This window comes from Arvicanthis niloticus, chromosome 16, assembly GCF_011762505.2.
Source record: "Arvicanthis niloticus isolate mArvNil1 chromosome 16, mArvNil1.pat.X, whole genome shotgun sequence".
Taxonomy (NCBI): Eukaryota; Metazoa; Chordata; class Mammalia; order Rodentia; family Muridae; genus Arvicanthis; species Arvicanthis niloticus.
The window spans coordinates 58,810,019-58,827,743 of record NC_047673.1 but is presented as its reverse complement, the minus strand read 5'-3'; the positions used below and the strand labels follow the sequence as shown (position 1 = coordinate 58,827,743).

The 17,725-nt window shown below is 51.7% G+C and overlaps 2 protein-coding genes across 3 annotated transcripts in view; one reads left to right on the top strand and one right to left on the bottom strand.

The window, feature by feature from the left end:
- Window positions 1-17,725, bottom strand: part of Kxd1 (KxDL motif containing 1) — a 168,087-nt gene that overhangs the window by 129,766 nt on the left and 20,596 nt on the right. The gene's annotated exons all lie outside the window — the stretch shown is intronic.
- Window positions 12,151-17,361, top strand: Lsm4 (LSM4 homolog, U6 small nuclear RNA and mRNA degradation associated). Of its 2 annotated transcripts, none has more exons than XM_076914302.1 (5): window positions 12,151-12,288; window positions 15,537-15,578; window positions 16,360-16,458; window positions 16,544-16,724; window positions 16,981-17,361. In XM_076914302.1, exons 1-5 carry the CDS (start codon window positions 12,166-12,168, stop codon window positions 17,070-17,072), a joined length of 537 nt encoding a protein of 178 aa, XP_076770417.1. In that variant the 5' UTR covers window positions 12,151-12,165; the 3' UTR covers window positions 17,073-17,361. The 2 variants fall into 2 exon arrangements, with proteins under 2 accessions (XP_076770417.1, XP_034376796.1); XM_034520905.2 differs by having other exon boundaries at window positions 12,285-12,420.

Here is a 17,725-nt window from a genome sequence, read left to right as displayed (position 1 = left end):
GGCCACGCCCATTCTCAGCCAGGACCCTCCCCCTACTTGTTTTTAAGCTCTGCCTCCAACACTTAAGTGGGCAATGGGAGTGTTACCGGCTCCACCCTTCTCAGCCTCAGTTTCTCTTTCTGAAAGTCGGGGACATAGGGCAAGGGAACAATTTGACCCCGTTCGCTCATCACAGTTTACAAACAAGGACACTGAGGCATGGATCTGAGGAAGACAGATGGGTCACTCCAGCAGAAAGCTGAGGGAGGGGCTCAGGAGGGAAGGTGTACCCAGTGCTTTTGCTCACTACCAACATGGCTAACTGGCCACTGGCCACAAGGACTACTTCCTTTCCGTGGCTCCTGGTTGCACCTTACCCCGGGGCCTTTGCTCAGCTGCACATCTAGCTGTTCACAGCCCAGACTTCCTCCTCCTGTGATCCTTCTCGGACCTCCTTTAAAGGACAAGGTTTTCCATCCCCTACCTGGACATCCTTTGGGCTCATCTTAAGGAGGCCCCATTTTTCTAATTTGTTCAGTGTTTTTAAAAGTCTGGTTTGTTACTATGGTGTGTGTCACTTCATCTGCTTTAGGTGTTAGCCTGATATGGCAGGGTCTTTTGCTGAAGGGTGGTATGTGACCTGGTGTCCAACCACCACTGAGGCACCTGGGACATCCTCTGCCTACCCTGTAATCCTCTATTGTGATTTCTGTAGAAACACCAGAAAGAGAAAACAGAGCCCCCTGACTGTGTCCCCAGAGGCAGGGTGGGGCCTTACTGAGCCCCAGAATCTTGTTCCAAGCAGCTGTGACCTCCCCCCCCCAGGTTCCAGGACACTGGAGAAGACTGGTTCCTATGCACCCCCAAGAACCCTTCCTTTGACTGCACAGAGTATAAACAGACGTTGGTAACCACAGTATGTTCTGTGGGGTGGTTGTAAGGGAGAGGAGGGGGGCAGAGAGAGAGAGAGAGAGAGAGAGAGAGAGAGAGGAGAGAGAGAGGAGAGAGAGAGGAGGGTAATAAGGAGAATGAGTGGGGGGCATCATTGGAATGAGTTTAGGCTGGGGAGAAGGCGGGAAGGGCTACCAAGAATTGTGAATTGTGAATTGTGAGCCTGATACTTGTGATACTGAGGGCGCCTGGAGGCCAGCATGTGCTCTGGTCTGCTGATAGGGCAGCCATCTGTTACTTCTGCCAGAAATAAGAGAAAGAAACGACTCCTTTTGATGGATGGGAAATAATTTCCAAGTTCCTGAGGAACTCTGGCATTTACCTAACTGCTAGGAACCTTCCCGTAGCCCAGCTTGAACCTATTTCTGGGTATCTAGACTGCCTTTTGGGGTTTGGAGACATAATTTCCTTTGGACCTGACACCAAGGAGTCCTGTGTACAAGCCCAGGCTGGAAGTCACACTCAACACAGTTTATTTGAACTCTGGCAGCCTCAGGGAGGCTTGGAACATCTGAGAGCTCACCCAGGTCCTGGGCCAACTGTACAGCACCCCAATATACACCCCAGAGCCGAGCCACACTCATAATCCAGAGGTACCCAGAAAGCTGCAACCAACTGTAACTTTAATTTTTTTATTTTATTTTTAAAGATGGTTTTAAAATGCTTTAACCTCCCTTTTAGCCCACCACCCACCAGAGGTAGTGGGAAAGAAAGGACACAGGGAGAGGGGAAGTGGACCTGTTTAGAAAGGTTCTTTGGAGCAACTCCTAGCTGTGTTGTCTGGAAATCAGCAGTTCAGTTGATAGGTTAGCAGCAGCAGCTCGATCCACTCACAAACACGTCACAAATACACCAGCAGTCCAGTTCAGTAGTCAGGACAGCAAACACGAATCAGCCTTGGTGGCACTACCTAACAGAGACAACCAGGCCTCAGCCTCCACAGGAGTCAGCAGGAGGAACCAGGAGGGACACCAGAAGTCCTCAGCTGTGCCCCTCTCAGTGAAGTGAAGATCAGCGAAGACGAGAGACCAACAAGGGTTGCTCAGCTAGCTCTATCAGCAAGCCTAGCTCAGCCTCTGTCACTGTCTGTTGAGCCTATTTACGCCCTCCAAGACCCTCCAAACACCATGGATCTTACCTCCCCAAGAGCAACTGTCTCAGCTGACAGCTGCAGCACACCATCAAAAGTTTTCAGTGTTTCTCTCTGTGGAGTCCTGACAAATGTAGATGAACTACACAATGTACAGCGGACCAAGGCATGAGTGTCATTAGTGAAGAATCTTTCATCACGTGTCCTTTCACGTGCTTGCTTTAGCAGAACATCCTTTCTCCTGTGTCTGCTTCTGCTAAAAGTTTCCACTTCAACCAACTGTGGATCAAAACTCCCCAAGGGAGCAGGTATGGGGGACATAGGTCAATGGGAACAATGCCCCCACAAGCATAAGGACCCAAGTTCGAATCCCCAAACCTGCATGAATAGCTGTGTATGGCTGTGCACACTCCCCTGTAACACCAGCACAAGGGGTGGAGGCCAGAGGATCTCTGTGCTTATGCCAGCGCCAGCATGCTCACATCAGCGTGCTCACGCCAGCCTACCTGGCCAATTGGAGAGCTCTGTGCTCAGGGGGAGACTCAGCCTCAAAAACTAAGGCAGATCAATAGAAGACACTACATTGACCTCTGACCTCCATGTGCACATAGCCAAAATCACCCAACAGGGAGAGGGCAGAGAGAGGGCTCAGGGAGGCCCAGGGACCTGCAGGTCTCTGGGCAGTTAGGGTGCCGGGGAGGAATCCTCAGTGTGCAGCCACTGGTGCCGCAATCATGCTCCTCTATGGACCCTAGTTAAACTCAGCGAGTCAAAAAGAACAAACAGAATAAGCCAGGAGGAAAGGAGATGCAGAAGGGGGCTGGGCACACCCAGCAGTCCCTCAGGATAGGGCTGGAGGACAGGAAGGGGCTGGGCACACCCAGCAGTTCCTTGGGAACAGGCTAGAGGACTGGGGAGGCTGCGGCCCAGAATCTCACTGTATGCCAAGTCCAAACAAGAAAAAAGCCTGGCCCGTGGATCAGAGGGTACTGCTGGCCCATGAGACCTTGTCTCAAAGCAGCAATAATAACAACAACAATAAAATTAACAGTATTTAAAGATGGCCTAGTCTGGGTCAGGCATGGTGGCACATGTCTTTGGTTCCAGGAGGCGGAGGCAGGAGGATCTGTGAGTTCTAGGACAGCCTGGTCTGTGGAGGGAGTTCCAGGACAGCTCCCACAGCACTGGAAACTGAGCTGAGATCCCTAGGGGAGAGCTCTGGGGTTGTGCTGCAGCTGCAGGGATCACTGTCTTCATCTCTGCCTTCCCTCTGTTGTTTTTCCACTATGAGCTTTGTTCAGCCTTGCTTCAAAACCTGCTATTTTAAAGTAAAATTAAGACAGTGTTTCACGTAGCTCAGGGTAGTCTCGAACTCACTACAAAGCTAAAGATCTTCTGGCCTTCTCCACCTCCCCGGCCAGGGCTGAGATGACGGGTGTGGCCACCATGCCCGGTTTTTGCTTTTGTTATTTATTTATTTATTTATTTATTTATTTATTTATTTATTTAATGTATATGAGTACACTGTTGCTCCCTTCAGACACACCAGAAAAGGGCATCAGATCCCATTCCAGGTGGTTGTGAGCCACCATGTGGTTGCTGGGAATTGAACTCAGGACCTCTGGAAGAGCAGTCAGTGCTTTTAAACGCTGAGCCATCTCTCCAGCCCTTGTTTTTGTTTTTTAAACTTTTTGGTTTGTATTAGATTCTCTATCTATTTGTTTGCTTGTTTATTCCAGCTTTTTACTTGTATCGTCTTTTTTGCCTGCATGTGTGCCTGGTGTCTGTGAGGTCAGAGGAGAGGATCAGATCTCAGGGAACTGAAGTTACAGCCGGTTGTGAGCCCCTGTGTAGGTGCTGAGACTCTAAGTCAGGCCCTGAAGAACAGCAGTGTTCTTGACTGCTCTCTCCAGCACTCCCCCCACCCAAGTTGATTTGTAAATCTAAATGCTGAGTGTGGGAAACCTGGCCTGGCCTGGCCTGCATGAGTGACAGGCCAGCGTCCCCTGAGGTTGACTGCAGGGCAGACTGCCATCTCCAGTGTGGGGTTGCTTAGAGACTGAGCCTTCTTTCCCTGTCTGCTTTGCTTGCTGGTACATCCCCATCTTGGGGATGCTTAGTGGAGAGGCTCAGACCTCACAGAACTATCAGGTGATGTTTTGGGAGGGGCCAGGAGCTCCGATGCCCCCTGATCAAAGTCCCTGTGATGAAAGCAGCCGTGTCCTCCTGTACAAGGCCTGGAGCCATGTGTACCAGTCTGCGCCTTTGCCCTCTGTACTATAACCAGGTCGTTATGCCTAGACTAGCACATTCCTGGGGCAAGGGCCAAAGCGCGCTGGCCTGGGGACGAGACACACTGAGTGCTAAGGCTTGTGTGTTTTCTTGTGTTTTGTTTTGTTTTACTGAGACAGGATCTTGTGTGGCCCAGGCTAGCCTCAAATTCATGATGCAGCTGAGGATGCCCTTAAGCCAGTATCACTTTCTGAATTTGGGATAACAGGTGGGCATCACCATGGTCAGGGCTTGGTCAGGGAATATCCAAAGGGTCAGGTCATGTCTCTCTTGTTCCTTCTCCTCAGTTATGCTCAGAGCTAGTTGACTTATGAAATTCTGGCAGAGTCCGCAGCCTCCATTTTCTGTCTCACCACAGGAGGGCTGGGATTACAAATATGTGTTCTGAATCTGGCTTTTTACCTTTGTCCCAGGATTTGAACTCAGGTCTTCATGGCAACACTTTCATTCACTGAGCCATCATCCTGTCTGGCCCCAGCCCACCCCAACTCTCCTAGAGAATGCTGGCAGGGACCTTTAATTATCTGTATGTGGGAGAGTTTGAGCACACACATGCAGGTGTCTGGAGCCAGAACAGGGCATCAGATCAGATGCCCTGGAACTGAAGTCAGTACAGGTGGTTGTGAGCTGGTGTGCGGCTGCTGGGAGCTGAACCAGGTTCTCTGTAAGAGCAGTCAGTGCTCTTAACCCCTGAGCCAGCTCTCCGTCCCCGGGAAGCTTTGGGTTTCTGTGTGTGCAGATGTCAGACAACCTGTTTTCAGTTATCTGCTTTCTACACCTGAGTGTGGTTAACACACTGATGTCCCAGTGTGTTAACCACACAAGCGTTAAGTTCCCAGGCTAAGCTCATTTCCCAGTAAACTAACTTTAGGGCTGTTTGACATGGCGGTTGACACCAGTCAGTCGCCCTGCAAACTTACAGCCCGAACACATCCCTGCTGGACCACACCCCTCCAGGCCACACCCACGAGGCCACGCCCCTGCCAGTCCTGCCCCTCCCCCGTCAGCACCCGGGGTCTGGAACGCTCTGAACACAATGAGGAAACCGTACTAATGCAGCCAGCAGCCCCAGCTCCGGGTCTCGGCCGGCCTGCGTGGGACTGTGTAACAGATCTTTGCGTGTCATGGACCAAGTCACCAAGTCTTGACAGCAAGTGTCTTGACTCACTGAGCCTTCTCACAGCCGCCACCTTTCGTTCATTTTACTTTGAGACAGCTGCTTACTACATAGCCCTTGCTGGTCCACTTTCACCCCCAACTGCCTAGTTCCCAGAACTTGCTATGTAGACCAGGCTAGCCTCAAACTCACAGATCCACCTGGCTCTGCCTTTTGAATGTTGGGATTAAAGGCATGGCCATTACACCAATCTCCCAGCTCTGTCCTTTCTTTCTCCCGCTCCGTTTTCAGAAGTGTTTTGCTATGCAAACCAGGCTAGCCTCAAACTTGGAGCAACAAAGCTGCCTCTTTCTTTCTCCTTCCTTCCTTCCTTCTTTTCTTTCTTTCTTTCTTTCTTTCTTTCTTTCTTTCTTTCTTTCTTTCTTTCTTTTTCTTTCCTTTTTACATGATTAAAGGGGTAACAAGAATGTGGCCAGCATCCAGGCATCATTGGGATTGTTGGCTCTTTTGTTATGTTGAGGCAGTTTTGCTTTTTAGCAGAGGCTAGCCTCTACTCATGGCAATAACCCTGCGTCTTCCCTGGGTGCTGTATTAGCATGTGTTCAGTCAGAGGAGGATGGCTTTCATACATTTCTGATACATTTCTATCACATCTCCTCTCCCCCTTGCCAGTCCATTAGGCAAACAAGAGTAGCTTCCCCACTGAGTGTGCTGCTGTAGCTCCAGTGGGCACTGTGGCTGCTAGCCCCACATCTCCCTGCTGCCCATCCGGCTACGTCATGGTGGTATGTGTGCTTGGATGACATACACGAGATCCAGCTGTAAGGCATTTTCTCAATTAGTGATCAATCGGGGAGAGCCCAGCCCATGGTGGGTGGGGCCATCCCTGAGCTGGTAGTCCTGAGTTCTGTAAGAAAGCAGGCTGAGCAAGCCATGGGGAACAAGCCAGTAAGCAGCACCCCTCATGGCCTCTGCATCAGCTCCTGCCTCAGGACCCTGCCCTGTTTGAGTTCCTGTCCTGACTTCCTCCAGTGAAGGACCATGATCTGGAAGTGTAAGATTAATAAACCCTTTCCTCCCCAACTTGCTTTGGGGTCATGGTATTTTGTTGCAGCAGTAGAGACCCTGATCAAGACAACATGTATGAGCCTCTGTCCCCAGCTACTTGTTTTGGGACCCAGGGGAGGTGACCTGGTTGGGAAAAAGCAAAAAGATCTGAGTTTAAAATCAATCTCTCTCTCTCTCTCTCTCTCTCTCTCTCTCTCTCTCTCTCTCTCTCTCTCTCTTGGTTTTTGAAGACAGGGTTTCTCTGTATAGCCCTGGCTGTCCTGGAACTCACTCTGTAGACCAGGCTGGCCTCGAACTCAGAAATCCACCTGCCTCTGCCTCCCAAGTGCTGGGAGTAAAGGCGTGCGCCACCACTGCCCGGTGAGTTTAAAATCTCTATATAAGTTACTGAGCAGAGAGACTGAGGAGGCTGCATCTGGCTCCAGCTTGATCTCACAGCCATGACAGTACACTGAGCTCTATAGAGACAGCACCGGGGCAAGCGAGAGCCGGACAGACACTGGGTGACTCTGTGCCTCGCAGAGGAAAATCAACTGAACATGGGCAAAGGAGATTCTAAGAAGCTGGGAAGCAAAATGTCCTCATATGCGTTCTTTGTGCAAACCTGCCAGGAGGAGCACAAGAAGCAACGGATGCTTCTGTCAACTTCTCAGAGTTCTCCAAGAAGTGCTCAGAGAGGTGGAAGACCATGTCTGCTAAAGAAAAGGGGAAATTTGAAGATATGGCAAAGGCTGACAAGGCTCGTTATGAAAGAGAAATGAAAAGCTACATCCCTCCCAAAGGGGAGACCAAAAAGAAGTCCAAGGACCCCAATGCACCCAAGAGGCCTCCTTCGGCCTTCTTCCTGTTCTGTTCTGAGTACCACCCAAAATTCAAAGGTGAGCATCCTGGCTTATCCATTGGTGATGCTGCAAAGAAACTAGGAGAGACGTGGAACAGCACTGCAGTGGATGACGAGCAGCCCTGCGAGAAGAAGGCTGCCGAGCTGAAGGAGAAGTGTGAGAAGGATATTGCTGCCTACAGAGCTAAAGGAAAACTCAGTGCAGCGAAAAAGGGGGTGATCAAGGCTGAGAAGAGCAAGAAAAGGAAGGAAGGGGAAGATGAGGAGGATGAGGAAGAGGATGATGAAGATAAGTTGGTTCTAGCGAAGTTTTTTTCTTGTCTATAAAGCATTTAACACCTGTCGCGCCCCGCTTGTCCAGCAAGGAAGACGCGACAAACCGGATTATTCTCAACAGCCTTTATTGGAAGCGCTCTTTTAGGTTTCTGGGAGTGACTGACCAGAACGGGCTGCTTATATACCCCCAGCCCTGGGCGTGGCAAAGCACATGGAAGTGTCCGATTGGTCAATTTACAATGACTTATTAGCATACTCATTAGCATACCCCGCCTGGGTGGGGGTGATTGGCCAGGTTCGTGGTACCCTAGTTGTACCTCATTTGCATACCCCGTTTGGGAGGGGCTGGAGTCAAATTCCTAAGTGCACTGCGGCACCGTGAGAAAAAAGGGGCAGCTGCTTTGGTGCCGCCGCTTTTCAAGCTGACAAACCTGCGGTGCCTTTCAGCCGTCAGGTCTGTCAGGTCAGCTGCTTACAAACACCCCCATACACAACTCACTCCTTTTAAAGAAAAAAATCGAAATGTAAAGCTGTGTAAGATTCGTTTTTAAACTATACAGTCTTTCTTTCTTTCTTTCGTTTGTTTGTTTGTTTTTTGTTTTTCGAGACATGGTTTCTCTGTGTAGCCCTGGCTATCCTGGAACTCACTCTGTAGACCAGGCTGGCCTCAAACTCAGAAATCCGCCTGCCTCTGCCTCCCAAGTGCTGGGATTAAAGGCGTGTGCCACCACCGCCCAGCCCAGTCTTTCTTTGTATAGTTAACACACTACCGAATGTGTCTTTAGATAGCCCTGTCCTAGTGGTGCTTTCTTTCTTTCTTTCTTTCTTTCTTTCTTTCTTTCTTTCTTTCTTTCTTTTGTTCTTTCTTTCTGTCTTTCTTGAGTACACCATTGGTCTCTTTGGACACACCAGAAGAGGGCATCAGATCCCAATACGGATGGTTGTGAGCCACCATGTGGTTGCTGGGAATTGAACTCAGGACCTCTGGAAGAGCAGTCAGTGCTTTTAACTGCTGAGCCATCTCTCCAGCCCCCTAGTGGTACTTTCAATAGCCACTAACCTTGCCTGGTACAGTCTGGTGGCTGTAAATTGGCTTGGAAATTTAAAGCAGGTTCTTGTTGGTGCACAGCACAAATTAGTTATATATGAGGACAGTCGTTTTGTTTTTCATCTTCAGTTGTCTCTGATGCAGCTTATACAAAGATAATTGTTCTGTTAACTGAATGCCACTCTGTAATTTTTTTAAAAAGTGAGGCTGTTTTGTTGACATTATGAATGCTTCTAAGTAAATACAATTTTTTCATATATAATATATATATAAAAAAAATCTCAGCAGTTAAGAGCACTGAAGTCCTGAGTTCCATTCCCAGCAACCACATGGTGGCTCACAACCATCTGTAATGGGATCCGATGCCACCTAATGGTGTGTGTCTGAAGACAGCTACAGTGTACTCATATAAATAAAATAAATAATCTTTTTTTAAAAAAAATCCCAATGTAAAAGTAAGGTACAGCCAGACATGAGTCAGCATTGGGGCGTCAGTGACATTGAGGTGCCAAGATCTCACTGGCCAGCCAGCCTAGCCAGAAAGGAAAGCTTCAGTTTAGGTAAGAGACTTCCCCAACAAGTAAGACAGAGAGGGATGGATAGAACTTCTCTTAAATGTAAAAAAAAAAAAAAATTGTGTTACATTTTTCTTATTTGTGTGTGCACGTGTGGGAGTTCTGGGCTCCACTATGTGGGTGCAGGGATCAAACTCTGCGGGCTTGGCAGCGAGCTCCTCTACCTGCTGAGCCATCTTGCAGGTTCAGCTGTTTCTTTGTTTCTCAAGACATGGTTTCTCTGTGTGGCTCTGGTTGTCCTGGAACTCACTCTGTAGACCACAGATCTAACTCACAGAGATCCACCTGCCTCTGCCTCCAGGGTGCTGGGATTAAAGGTGGGACACCCTGTGCCCGGTTGTTCTTTATCCAACCCTGTTTGGAACCCTGTCCCTGTCTTCTTGGAAGAACACTCAGGTGCATCTGCTCATGAAGGTGTAGCCACCCAGGCCACACGGAAGCTCAGCACTGCTGCTCCAGCACTTGTCGGCTTCTGGGGCTGGAGGCAGAGGTGTGAGGCATGTTCACTGAGGCTGTTGCTGTGGCCATCATGCACACAGGCCCATTTGGCCAGTGAGAGAAAGTTCCTCCGAACTTGGGAGGCAGAGGCAGGCGGATTTCTGAGTTCGAGGCCAGCCTGGTCTACAGAGTGAGTTCCAGGACAGCCAGGGCTACATAGAGAAACCCTGTCTCAAAAAAAACCAAAAAAAAAAAAAAAGAAAGAAAGTAAGTTCCTCCGAAGGTGGCTGGAGTGCAGGGACCCAGGTCAAAGGGACATTTCTCCATTGCAAGCGATGGCTTTATTTATTCCTGGATGCAGTCTGCCTGATGTTTCCTACCCTTCTGGTCTTTTGAACCTACCTGCTGTAAGTAGGGACCCTCTAAAGGCAAGCTTGTGAAATGCTCACTAGGTCAGGGCAGTAGCGGCTGGGGAGGGGCTTATGGGCAAGACCCTAGGTTTCATCCTGGTTGTTGAGCAGGAAAACAAAAACTAAAACAAAACAGGAAGAGAGGAGTGACATTATGCTATATGGGGCGCCAAATGGGCAAAGAAGAGAAACTACTCAGAGAATAGTCTAGAAGAGACACAAAGGGGTGTCCCAGCCCGGGACTCCCTCCCTCCCTCTGCAGCCACACTGACATGGATGTCCTCTGTAGCCACCAGGGAGCTCTGACCCTTCACCCAGGTGATTTAGGTGACTTGTCACCAGCAGCACCTCAGGTTCCAAGGCTCCTCCTCCCACCCACCACTCCTCTTTCAGGAGCATGGGCTAGCCAAGGTACCCAGGAGTGCTGACGTCAACTTTGCTGGAATTCACCCAGTCTGGGCTGCTCTTTCTCTGGGTATTTCAGATTCTTACATCACAAATCCTTGGGTCCTCATTTCAGAGCTGGATTCTGGGGTGACAGGTACTTACTCTGATCTTAGACATGAGGTCAGTGGGCCCACTGCTACGTTTCTCTTTTGTTTATTAGTGACAGAGTAAAGTAGACCAGGCTGTTCTTGACCATATGTGTAATGGAGGATGGCCTTGAACTCATGGCCCTCCAACAGCACTTCCTCAGTGCTGATAGTGCCCATTCTGTCAGGTTCTCATCAGCCGTTATTTTACTTTATTTTTAACAGTGTGGGGCAAGAACTCAGGGTCTCCACCTCTCCCACTGAGCTGCAGTCCTAGTGCGGGAGTCTCACCTCATCACTTAGAAGAGCCCTGGGTAGTGGTGCCAAGGGAGTCTCCAGGGTCAGAGTGTCCGCACAAGTGAATTCACTGCTAACATTCTGCGCCAGGACCTTTCAGCAGCTTGGTAAAACAGCTGTCCTGCTTGGGACAGCTCAGGGTGGAGCTCCGATTCCATTGCCAGTGGCCAAAGAAAATAAAAATAAATAGAAGGGCTGGGGAGGTGGCTCCATGGGTAAATCGCTTCCTGGTGAGAAGGCTAGGCTGATTCCAGGACAGGCTTCAAACTGGCAGTTAAGGAGAATAGGCCTAAACCTCTGATTCCAAGAACTGGGCAGTTCCAGGTCTCAGAAGCTGCCCTGCCACCTGGCCTTAGGCAAGGACAATGGGTCAGCAGCAGTTTCCAGACCTCCCCAGTAAGTTTCCAGCCCCCAAACCCCAGTAATGGAATGTCCATAGAGATGGACCCAACAGATTAACATAGAGGTCACCTACCCCGGAATTCCCTAATGTGCTTGAAATCAGACCTCCAAGTTCACTTGGGTGTCTATTCTGGTAATGGGAGACCCCCTGGACTTCTGTAGAATAAAACACTCTTTGTGTTTACATACTATTTGAGTCCGGGGTATCATTCTTTGGCAAATCAGGGACCCTTACACCGGGCAAGCATGAGAACCTGAATTTGTATCTCAAGAAGACACATAAAAACACACAGCATGCTAGGCATAGTGGTACCTGCAATCTCAGCTCTCACTAGGAACTCTGGAAGTTTGAGATCAGCCTGGTCTACATTGAGTGTTTTTGGCCGGCTAGAGCTGCACAGAGAAACACTATCTCCCTCCCCAAATGATAACGTTTTTCAAAAGAAAAAAAAAAGAAGCAAGGAGCTGGCTTAGTGGCCTACAGCGGCCATGCCACTGGAGAAGCTGAGTCAGGGTCTAATTCGAGTTCATGATCAGCTAGCTTCAGCTGCCACAAGAGCCCATCTCAAAACACGAAAATTCCAGCTTTCACCTCCTGTCGCCGGGGAACGCCAGACCTGCCGTTCGCGTTCAAGGATTCCATTTGACTTGGTAAAGACAAGGAGATCCATAAGGGCGAGAATAGAAGGCTAGGAGCACGAAGTGGGAAAGAGGCGGGTTCCCCCAGCCCCCCGCGCGATTCACATGCATTAGCCAACTTCGCCCACAGTGTGGCGCCGAACCAGATCCAGGAGTGCACCTCTGCGCAGGCGCCCTTTCCCAAGTTACACCCGGAGTGGGCGTGACTTATGCTGCGGCCTTTTGCGTCGCTCCAGTGTCGCACTTTACGGCCGCCCCTCAATCCCACGGTGGGAATACGACGCGGCCGGCCATTTCGTTCTGTAGGCACCGCCCTAGCCCGTTCCGATTGGGTGAGTGTCCGTGAGCCACTCGCTGATTGGCCAGAGTTTCTGCCAGTCTTTTTCGGCTGGGGCGCGCGGTGGGCCGCCGGTGGGAGCGCAAGTGACTGTGCAGCGGCGGAAGTTATCTCTGCAGGGAAGATGGTGAGGGCCGCGAGGCGGCGGGGCGCGTGCAAGGTCTTCGGGCTGCTGAGAGATGGGGGAAAATGAGGCCGGAGGTGACCGGTGTCTCTCCAGGGTCTCAGCGCGTCGCCGTTGGGATTTATCTCTTGAATGGACGCGGTTTTTGCGGCCGGAAGAGGGACTATGATCGCTTCCGGGATTTGTCACCGTCATTGATAGGAATGCTGCGTTTCCGGGAAGTGGGCGGGCCTAATGGCTCACGTGGGTTCCTTTGCCCGCTTGATGCTTATCTGGTGTCTGACCTCAGCTGCCCACACCTTTGGCTGAAAATCCAACCCGGAGAGAGGGATGTTTCTCTCCCTGGGGAACACATCATGTCCTGCTCAGAAAGAAGGAATTTTTTTCTCCTAGTTTAGGCTCAGGCCTTCCCAGTCCTGGGACTCCTAAAGCTCTACTCCATGGTGGAGTAGAGGAGGTCGGGTTTCCCTGCTGCTCTATCGAGGGGCGCTGGTGTTGGCCCAAGTTGGGAGAGCCAGACATTGCTATCTACTCAGTTCCTGATGGTTGGATGTTTGATTTTGGCTTTTGGTTAGGCTTTCTGATCGAGACTGATGTAACCCAGGCTAGCCTCAAACTCATGATCCTTTGCTTCAGTCACTGCAGTATGGAAAGGACACGTATATATAGTTTTGGGTCAGGACGGGAGGTGGGGTCTCATACAGCCCAGGCTGGCTTTGAACTCCCTTTGTATTCTCGGATCACTGTGAACTCCTGATTCTAGATTTTGCGCAGAAACTAAGGGCCTAACACATGGTAGGTAAGCACTCCCCACTGGGTGTACCCTTAGCCCCCGAGACTCTCTCTTGCCACCCCACAGCACCAGCCCATCCCCTGAGCCTTCCTAAAGGAATGGCCAGTGCACCCAGGACTGGACACTCATCCCATGCAGGTGCACACAGACACTTGAATATCTCTGCCGTCAAGCTGGTACAGGCGTGTCCCAGCTGAACATTCCTGAACTCAAGAGCCCAAGGCTCAGCCCTCCAGCCGTCTCATCTACTTGGTGGATCCCAGAGAGTCTGAAGGATGGCTGAGAAGGAATTTCCTTCCCTGAAACTGGCTCCTCTGGTGGGAGGTGCTGGGACTGGAACACAGAAGTGGAGGTTGTGACACCTGCAGGTGCTCTGTGTTTAACTGTCTCCCCCACTCAGAACCCTGTGACTACCCCAGCTTCAGCCTCCCTGTCTGCCCATTTCACTCTGAGCACCTTCCCAGCTGGAGCATGAACTAGTAACTTCCTCCATTCCTCTTTCCTACTGCACACACAGACCTGGGGGTGGCGGCCTGTCCCCACACCACATTCTTACCTGTGGTGATGGACAGGATGCACCTGTGCTGGGTGTCCCCACCTCTGCATGTTCAGCAAGTGTTTGCTGCCCCTCCCTGCCGCAGCAGAGCCCACGCCTACACTCACCTTCTGTCTAGCCGGGGAGACTGGTGCTAATCACCCCATAATTAGAGAGCGGCCTCTTCTGCGGTGGGTGGGAACAGGCTGGCAGCCCAGGGTGGCCATTAGGGGCCTGGCCACAGGAGGGGACATGCTCAGCAGGATTGGGCAAAGAGAGTCTGGGGAAGGGCACCCTGGGTGGTGGCTGGGGCCCTGGCAGGAGGGACAGAAATTCAGCATTAGGCTCCAGGCCTGCTCTGGGCCGTAGCAGTTCCAGAAGAGCTGTGTCTGTGTGTTTGTGTGTCCGTCCTTGTTTAGCAATGTTTGCCCCTGAGCCCTTGCTGTGCCTTGTATTTGGGGTTTTGAGTGTTTTATTTGTTCCTTTATTGAAACAGGGTCTCATGTAGCCCAGGGTGGCTTCACACTGTAGCCAAGGATGATCATGGCTCCAGCTCCCTGGAGCTTAGCCACAGGCTGCCATGCTCTGGCTCTTTTCCCGCTGTTTATTTGAGGATCAGGCTAGACACCATTGTCACTGGTCACCAAGGCCACCTGCCCACCACCCATTTTCACAAAGGCCATCCTCTGCCTCCTACCCTTCCAGGAAGCCTATGCAGGAAGTGGGCTTGAGCCTCACTTCCTGCCACTAACCCCCCCCCCCCCCCAGCTCTTCTTGGGAAGGGCCTTGTGCTGCAGGCTCCCCCGTCCTCTAATGACCCAAAGTCACCATACTGGGCATGATGGCCCTGAGGATCTGTGGCCATTGTTGTTGTTTGTTTCTTCTGTTTTTAACATGGTTTATTTTTTCATGCACATTAGTGTTTTGCCTGCATGCATGTCTCTGTGTGTTGGATCCCTTGGAACTGGAGTTGTAGACATGTGTGAGCTACCGTATGGGTGCTGGGAATTGAACCCAGGTAATCCAGAAGAGCAAGCCAGTGCCCTCAACCACTGAGCCGTGTCTTGAGCCCCTTGTGGTGTTGTTTGTTTGTTTGTTTGTTTCACTGCATAACCCAACTGGCCTGGAATTTACAGAGATCCACCTGCCTCTGCCTCTCAGTGCAGGGATTGAATATGTGCACTCTATGCCTGGCTGTATTTTGATTTTTGTGTAAATTTTGGAGACAGGTCTAATGTAGTCCAGGCTGATCTCAGACTGTAACTGAGAATAATTTAAAATTCCTTATCCCCCTGCCTCAGCCTCCCTGGCACTGGGTGACAGGTGTGCCACAGCACACCTGGTTTATGTTGGTCTTTATGGTGCTGGCACCAGAAGGCAGAGTGTCACCAGCCTTGCCGTCTCCTTGTTCTCAGCCCTTCCCCTGGGGCCCAGGCGACCCAAGTCACCTGTTCTGGAAGCACAGGGATGAGGTGTGAAGCAGGCTGTGTGCAGCCCTGGGGCATTCAGAAGCTGTGGCCAGCCTGGGCTTATGACAAGGTTCTGCTCAGAAAAGCTACTAGGTTGCTACTTCCAGATAGAGGACCATGCCCCCTTCTGTGGTTCTAGGTGACAGGAGTTGTGGAGAAATGGCCAAAATGGTTCAGGAGGTCCAGGTGGCTAATACCTGTAGAATGGGATGATGTGAGGTCACCTGTGACCTGAACACAGATGGGTGCATTGGGGGCAGCCATGCCTATGAGGTCGTCCCTGAACTGGGGACCACTACTCACACTGACACTTACCTTCCAGCTTCCCTTGTCGCTGCTGAAGACAGCGCAGAATCACCCCATGGTAAGCATGGCCACTCTGGGCCACCTCCCTTCCTGTGCCCACACCCCAGTCCTCTGCAGTTCATGATTGAAGGCCTGGTAAGATGGCTCAGTGGTTAAAGGTGTTTGCTGCCAAGCTGAAGGACATGAGTTCAATCCTCAGGACCCACATGATGAAGGAAGGGGGTCATGTTCCCTGTCCTCTCTGCACACAGACAGAGTGGCAAATGCAGTACAAAGTAAAACATTCAAAAGAAGTGTTTGAATAGTAATGTCAGGAAGAAACTGGGGCACAGTGCAACTCACATGTCCCTGGTCTCGCCCCGAGAGTCCCTAGCACAGGCCAGGTCACCTGTCATCCCAAGTGCCTGAGAGGCTGCAGCAGGAGGATTGCCACTGGTTGAACCATTTTTTTGAAAAGGAGCAGCAGTGTGGCCGAGTAGCCAAGACATGACCGTGCATGCTGCAGGCCTGGGTTCCCTCCGGGGTAGCATGGAAGGATATGTGGTGTATAGTGTTCATAGACTCCACATGGCCAGAGCCGGGCCTCATTGTCCTCAGTCCACCTTCGTTCACTCTAGCCATGGCCACCTGTGCACTGCTCCCACCGGGCCCAGTTAGTGTGGAGTTTTAATTTGTTTCTGTCCATACATTGGGTGGAGAACCTGAGCGGTGCCTGTTCACTGTAGCACTCGCTTATGAGTGGCAGCCCAGCCCGTAAAGGCTGATTAGTTGCACAGAAAGCCAAAGTCTGGGAGGAGAAGCCAGGTGTGTTTGAACTAGGCTGTCGGGGTCTCCCGCAGCTGGTGGAGCTGAAGAATGGGGAGACGTACAACGGGCACCTGGTGAGCTGTGACAACTGGATGAACATCAACCTTCGAGAGGTGATCTGCACGTCGAGGGTGAGTGGTCGCTCGCTCCGGGAGGGTCATGCCGGCCTGGGCCTGGGTGGACTGTGCCCACCTGTACGACTTCCCCTCCCCACAGGACGGTGACAAGTTCTGGAGGATGCCCGAGTGCTACATCCGTGGCAGCACCATCAAGTACCTGCGCATCCCCGACGAGATCATCGACATGGTGCGGGAGGAGGCCGCCAAGGGCCGTGGGCGAGGAGGACCGCAGCAGCAGAAGCAGCAGAAAGGCCGAGGCATGGGCGGCGCTGGCCGAGGTGGGGTCTCGATGAGGGTGAGGTGCATGAGGTGGGGGAGGGACACCCGAGCACTCGCCTCTCTGCACCCTGTACAGTCTCCATGTAGGACATGGTGGTGTGGGCTCCTGTAGGCTGAGGAGGCCCTTTCTCCAGACTGAGTACAACCTGGAATCTCCCACAGGCTGCTCACGCAGTGGGACGGGGCACAGAGGAAAAAACCCTTGTCCCTGCCCAGGGAAGCTGGTGTCTAGCCCTACCCTTCTGTCCTGTGCAGGTGTGTTTGGTGGCCGGGGCCGGGGTGGCATCCCAGGTGCAGGCCGAGGCCAGCCGGAGAAGAAGCCAGGGCGGCAGGCAGGCAAGCAGTGAGCAGTCCCAGCTTGAGCCGAGCCCAGTTTGGTGGGTGAGACTTCTGGGCACCTTTGCGTGAAACCACACTTGGCATCTGGTCCAGTGAAGTCCCTGGCTGGCCATTGACTCAGTTTCTGGAGTCTGAGTTACCTGTGAAGCCTTGGCTGTTCTTTGAAGGGCAGGCTTCTTCCAGGCTTGTTTGAGTTTCATGTTGGAGCTGCAGGCTCAGCACATGGCCGCTTGCCTGTCCTTTACCAGGCACACCCTTATGTCTTCTGTTGGAAAAATAAAGGCAAACACCATAGAAGGAGCCCGCCATCCATCTGCCACCCCCAACGGCTTATTTCCCTAAGCCCTGAGCACATTGTCCCCAGGGCCCCAGGGTCTCATCAGAGGGAGCAGTTCCCTGGGCGTGGGGCTGTATGTGTGTCCTGCTGATAGATAGGCCCTGCAGCTTCCTGCCAGCTCAGCCCTGGAGAGTAGATCCTGCATTAGGAGGCTGAGAGGTAGCACCAGGAGCTTTAGGCCAGCCGGGACTCCAAAGCACTTAAAAGCCAGGCCTGTAATGGCTGAGCTGCAGAGGGGACTGGGGCAGGAGAGGGAAGTCAAAGCCAAGACTGGCTGGCTGCTTCAGCAGGCAGAACAGTCCTGACCCCATAGAACTCCAGTGT

Coding starts and splice junctions, on each gene's coding strand:
- Lsm4 (XM_076914302.1), top strand. CDS start 12,166: ATGCTGCGGCCTTTTGCGTCGCTCCAGTGTCGCACTTTACGGCCGCCC. Junction 12,289..15,536: donor CCCTAGCCCGTTCCGATTGG/GTGAGTGTCCGT, acceptor CTTACCTTCCAG/CTTCCCTTGTCGCTGCTGAA. Junction 16,459..16,543: donor AGGTGATCTGCACGTCGAGG/GTGAGTGGTCGC, acceptor CCCTCCCCACAG/GACGGTGACAAGTTCTGGAG.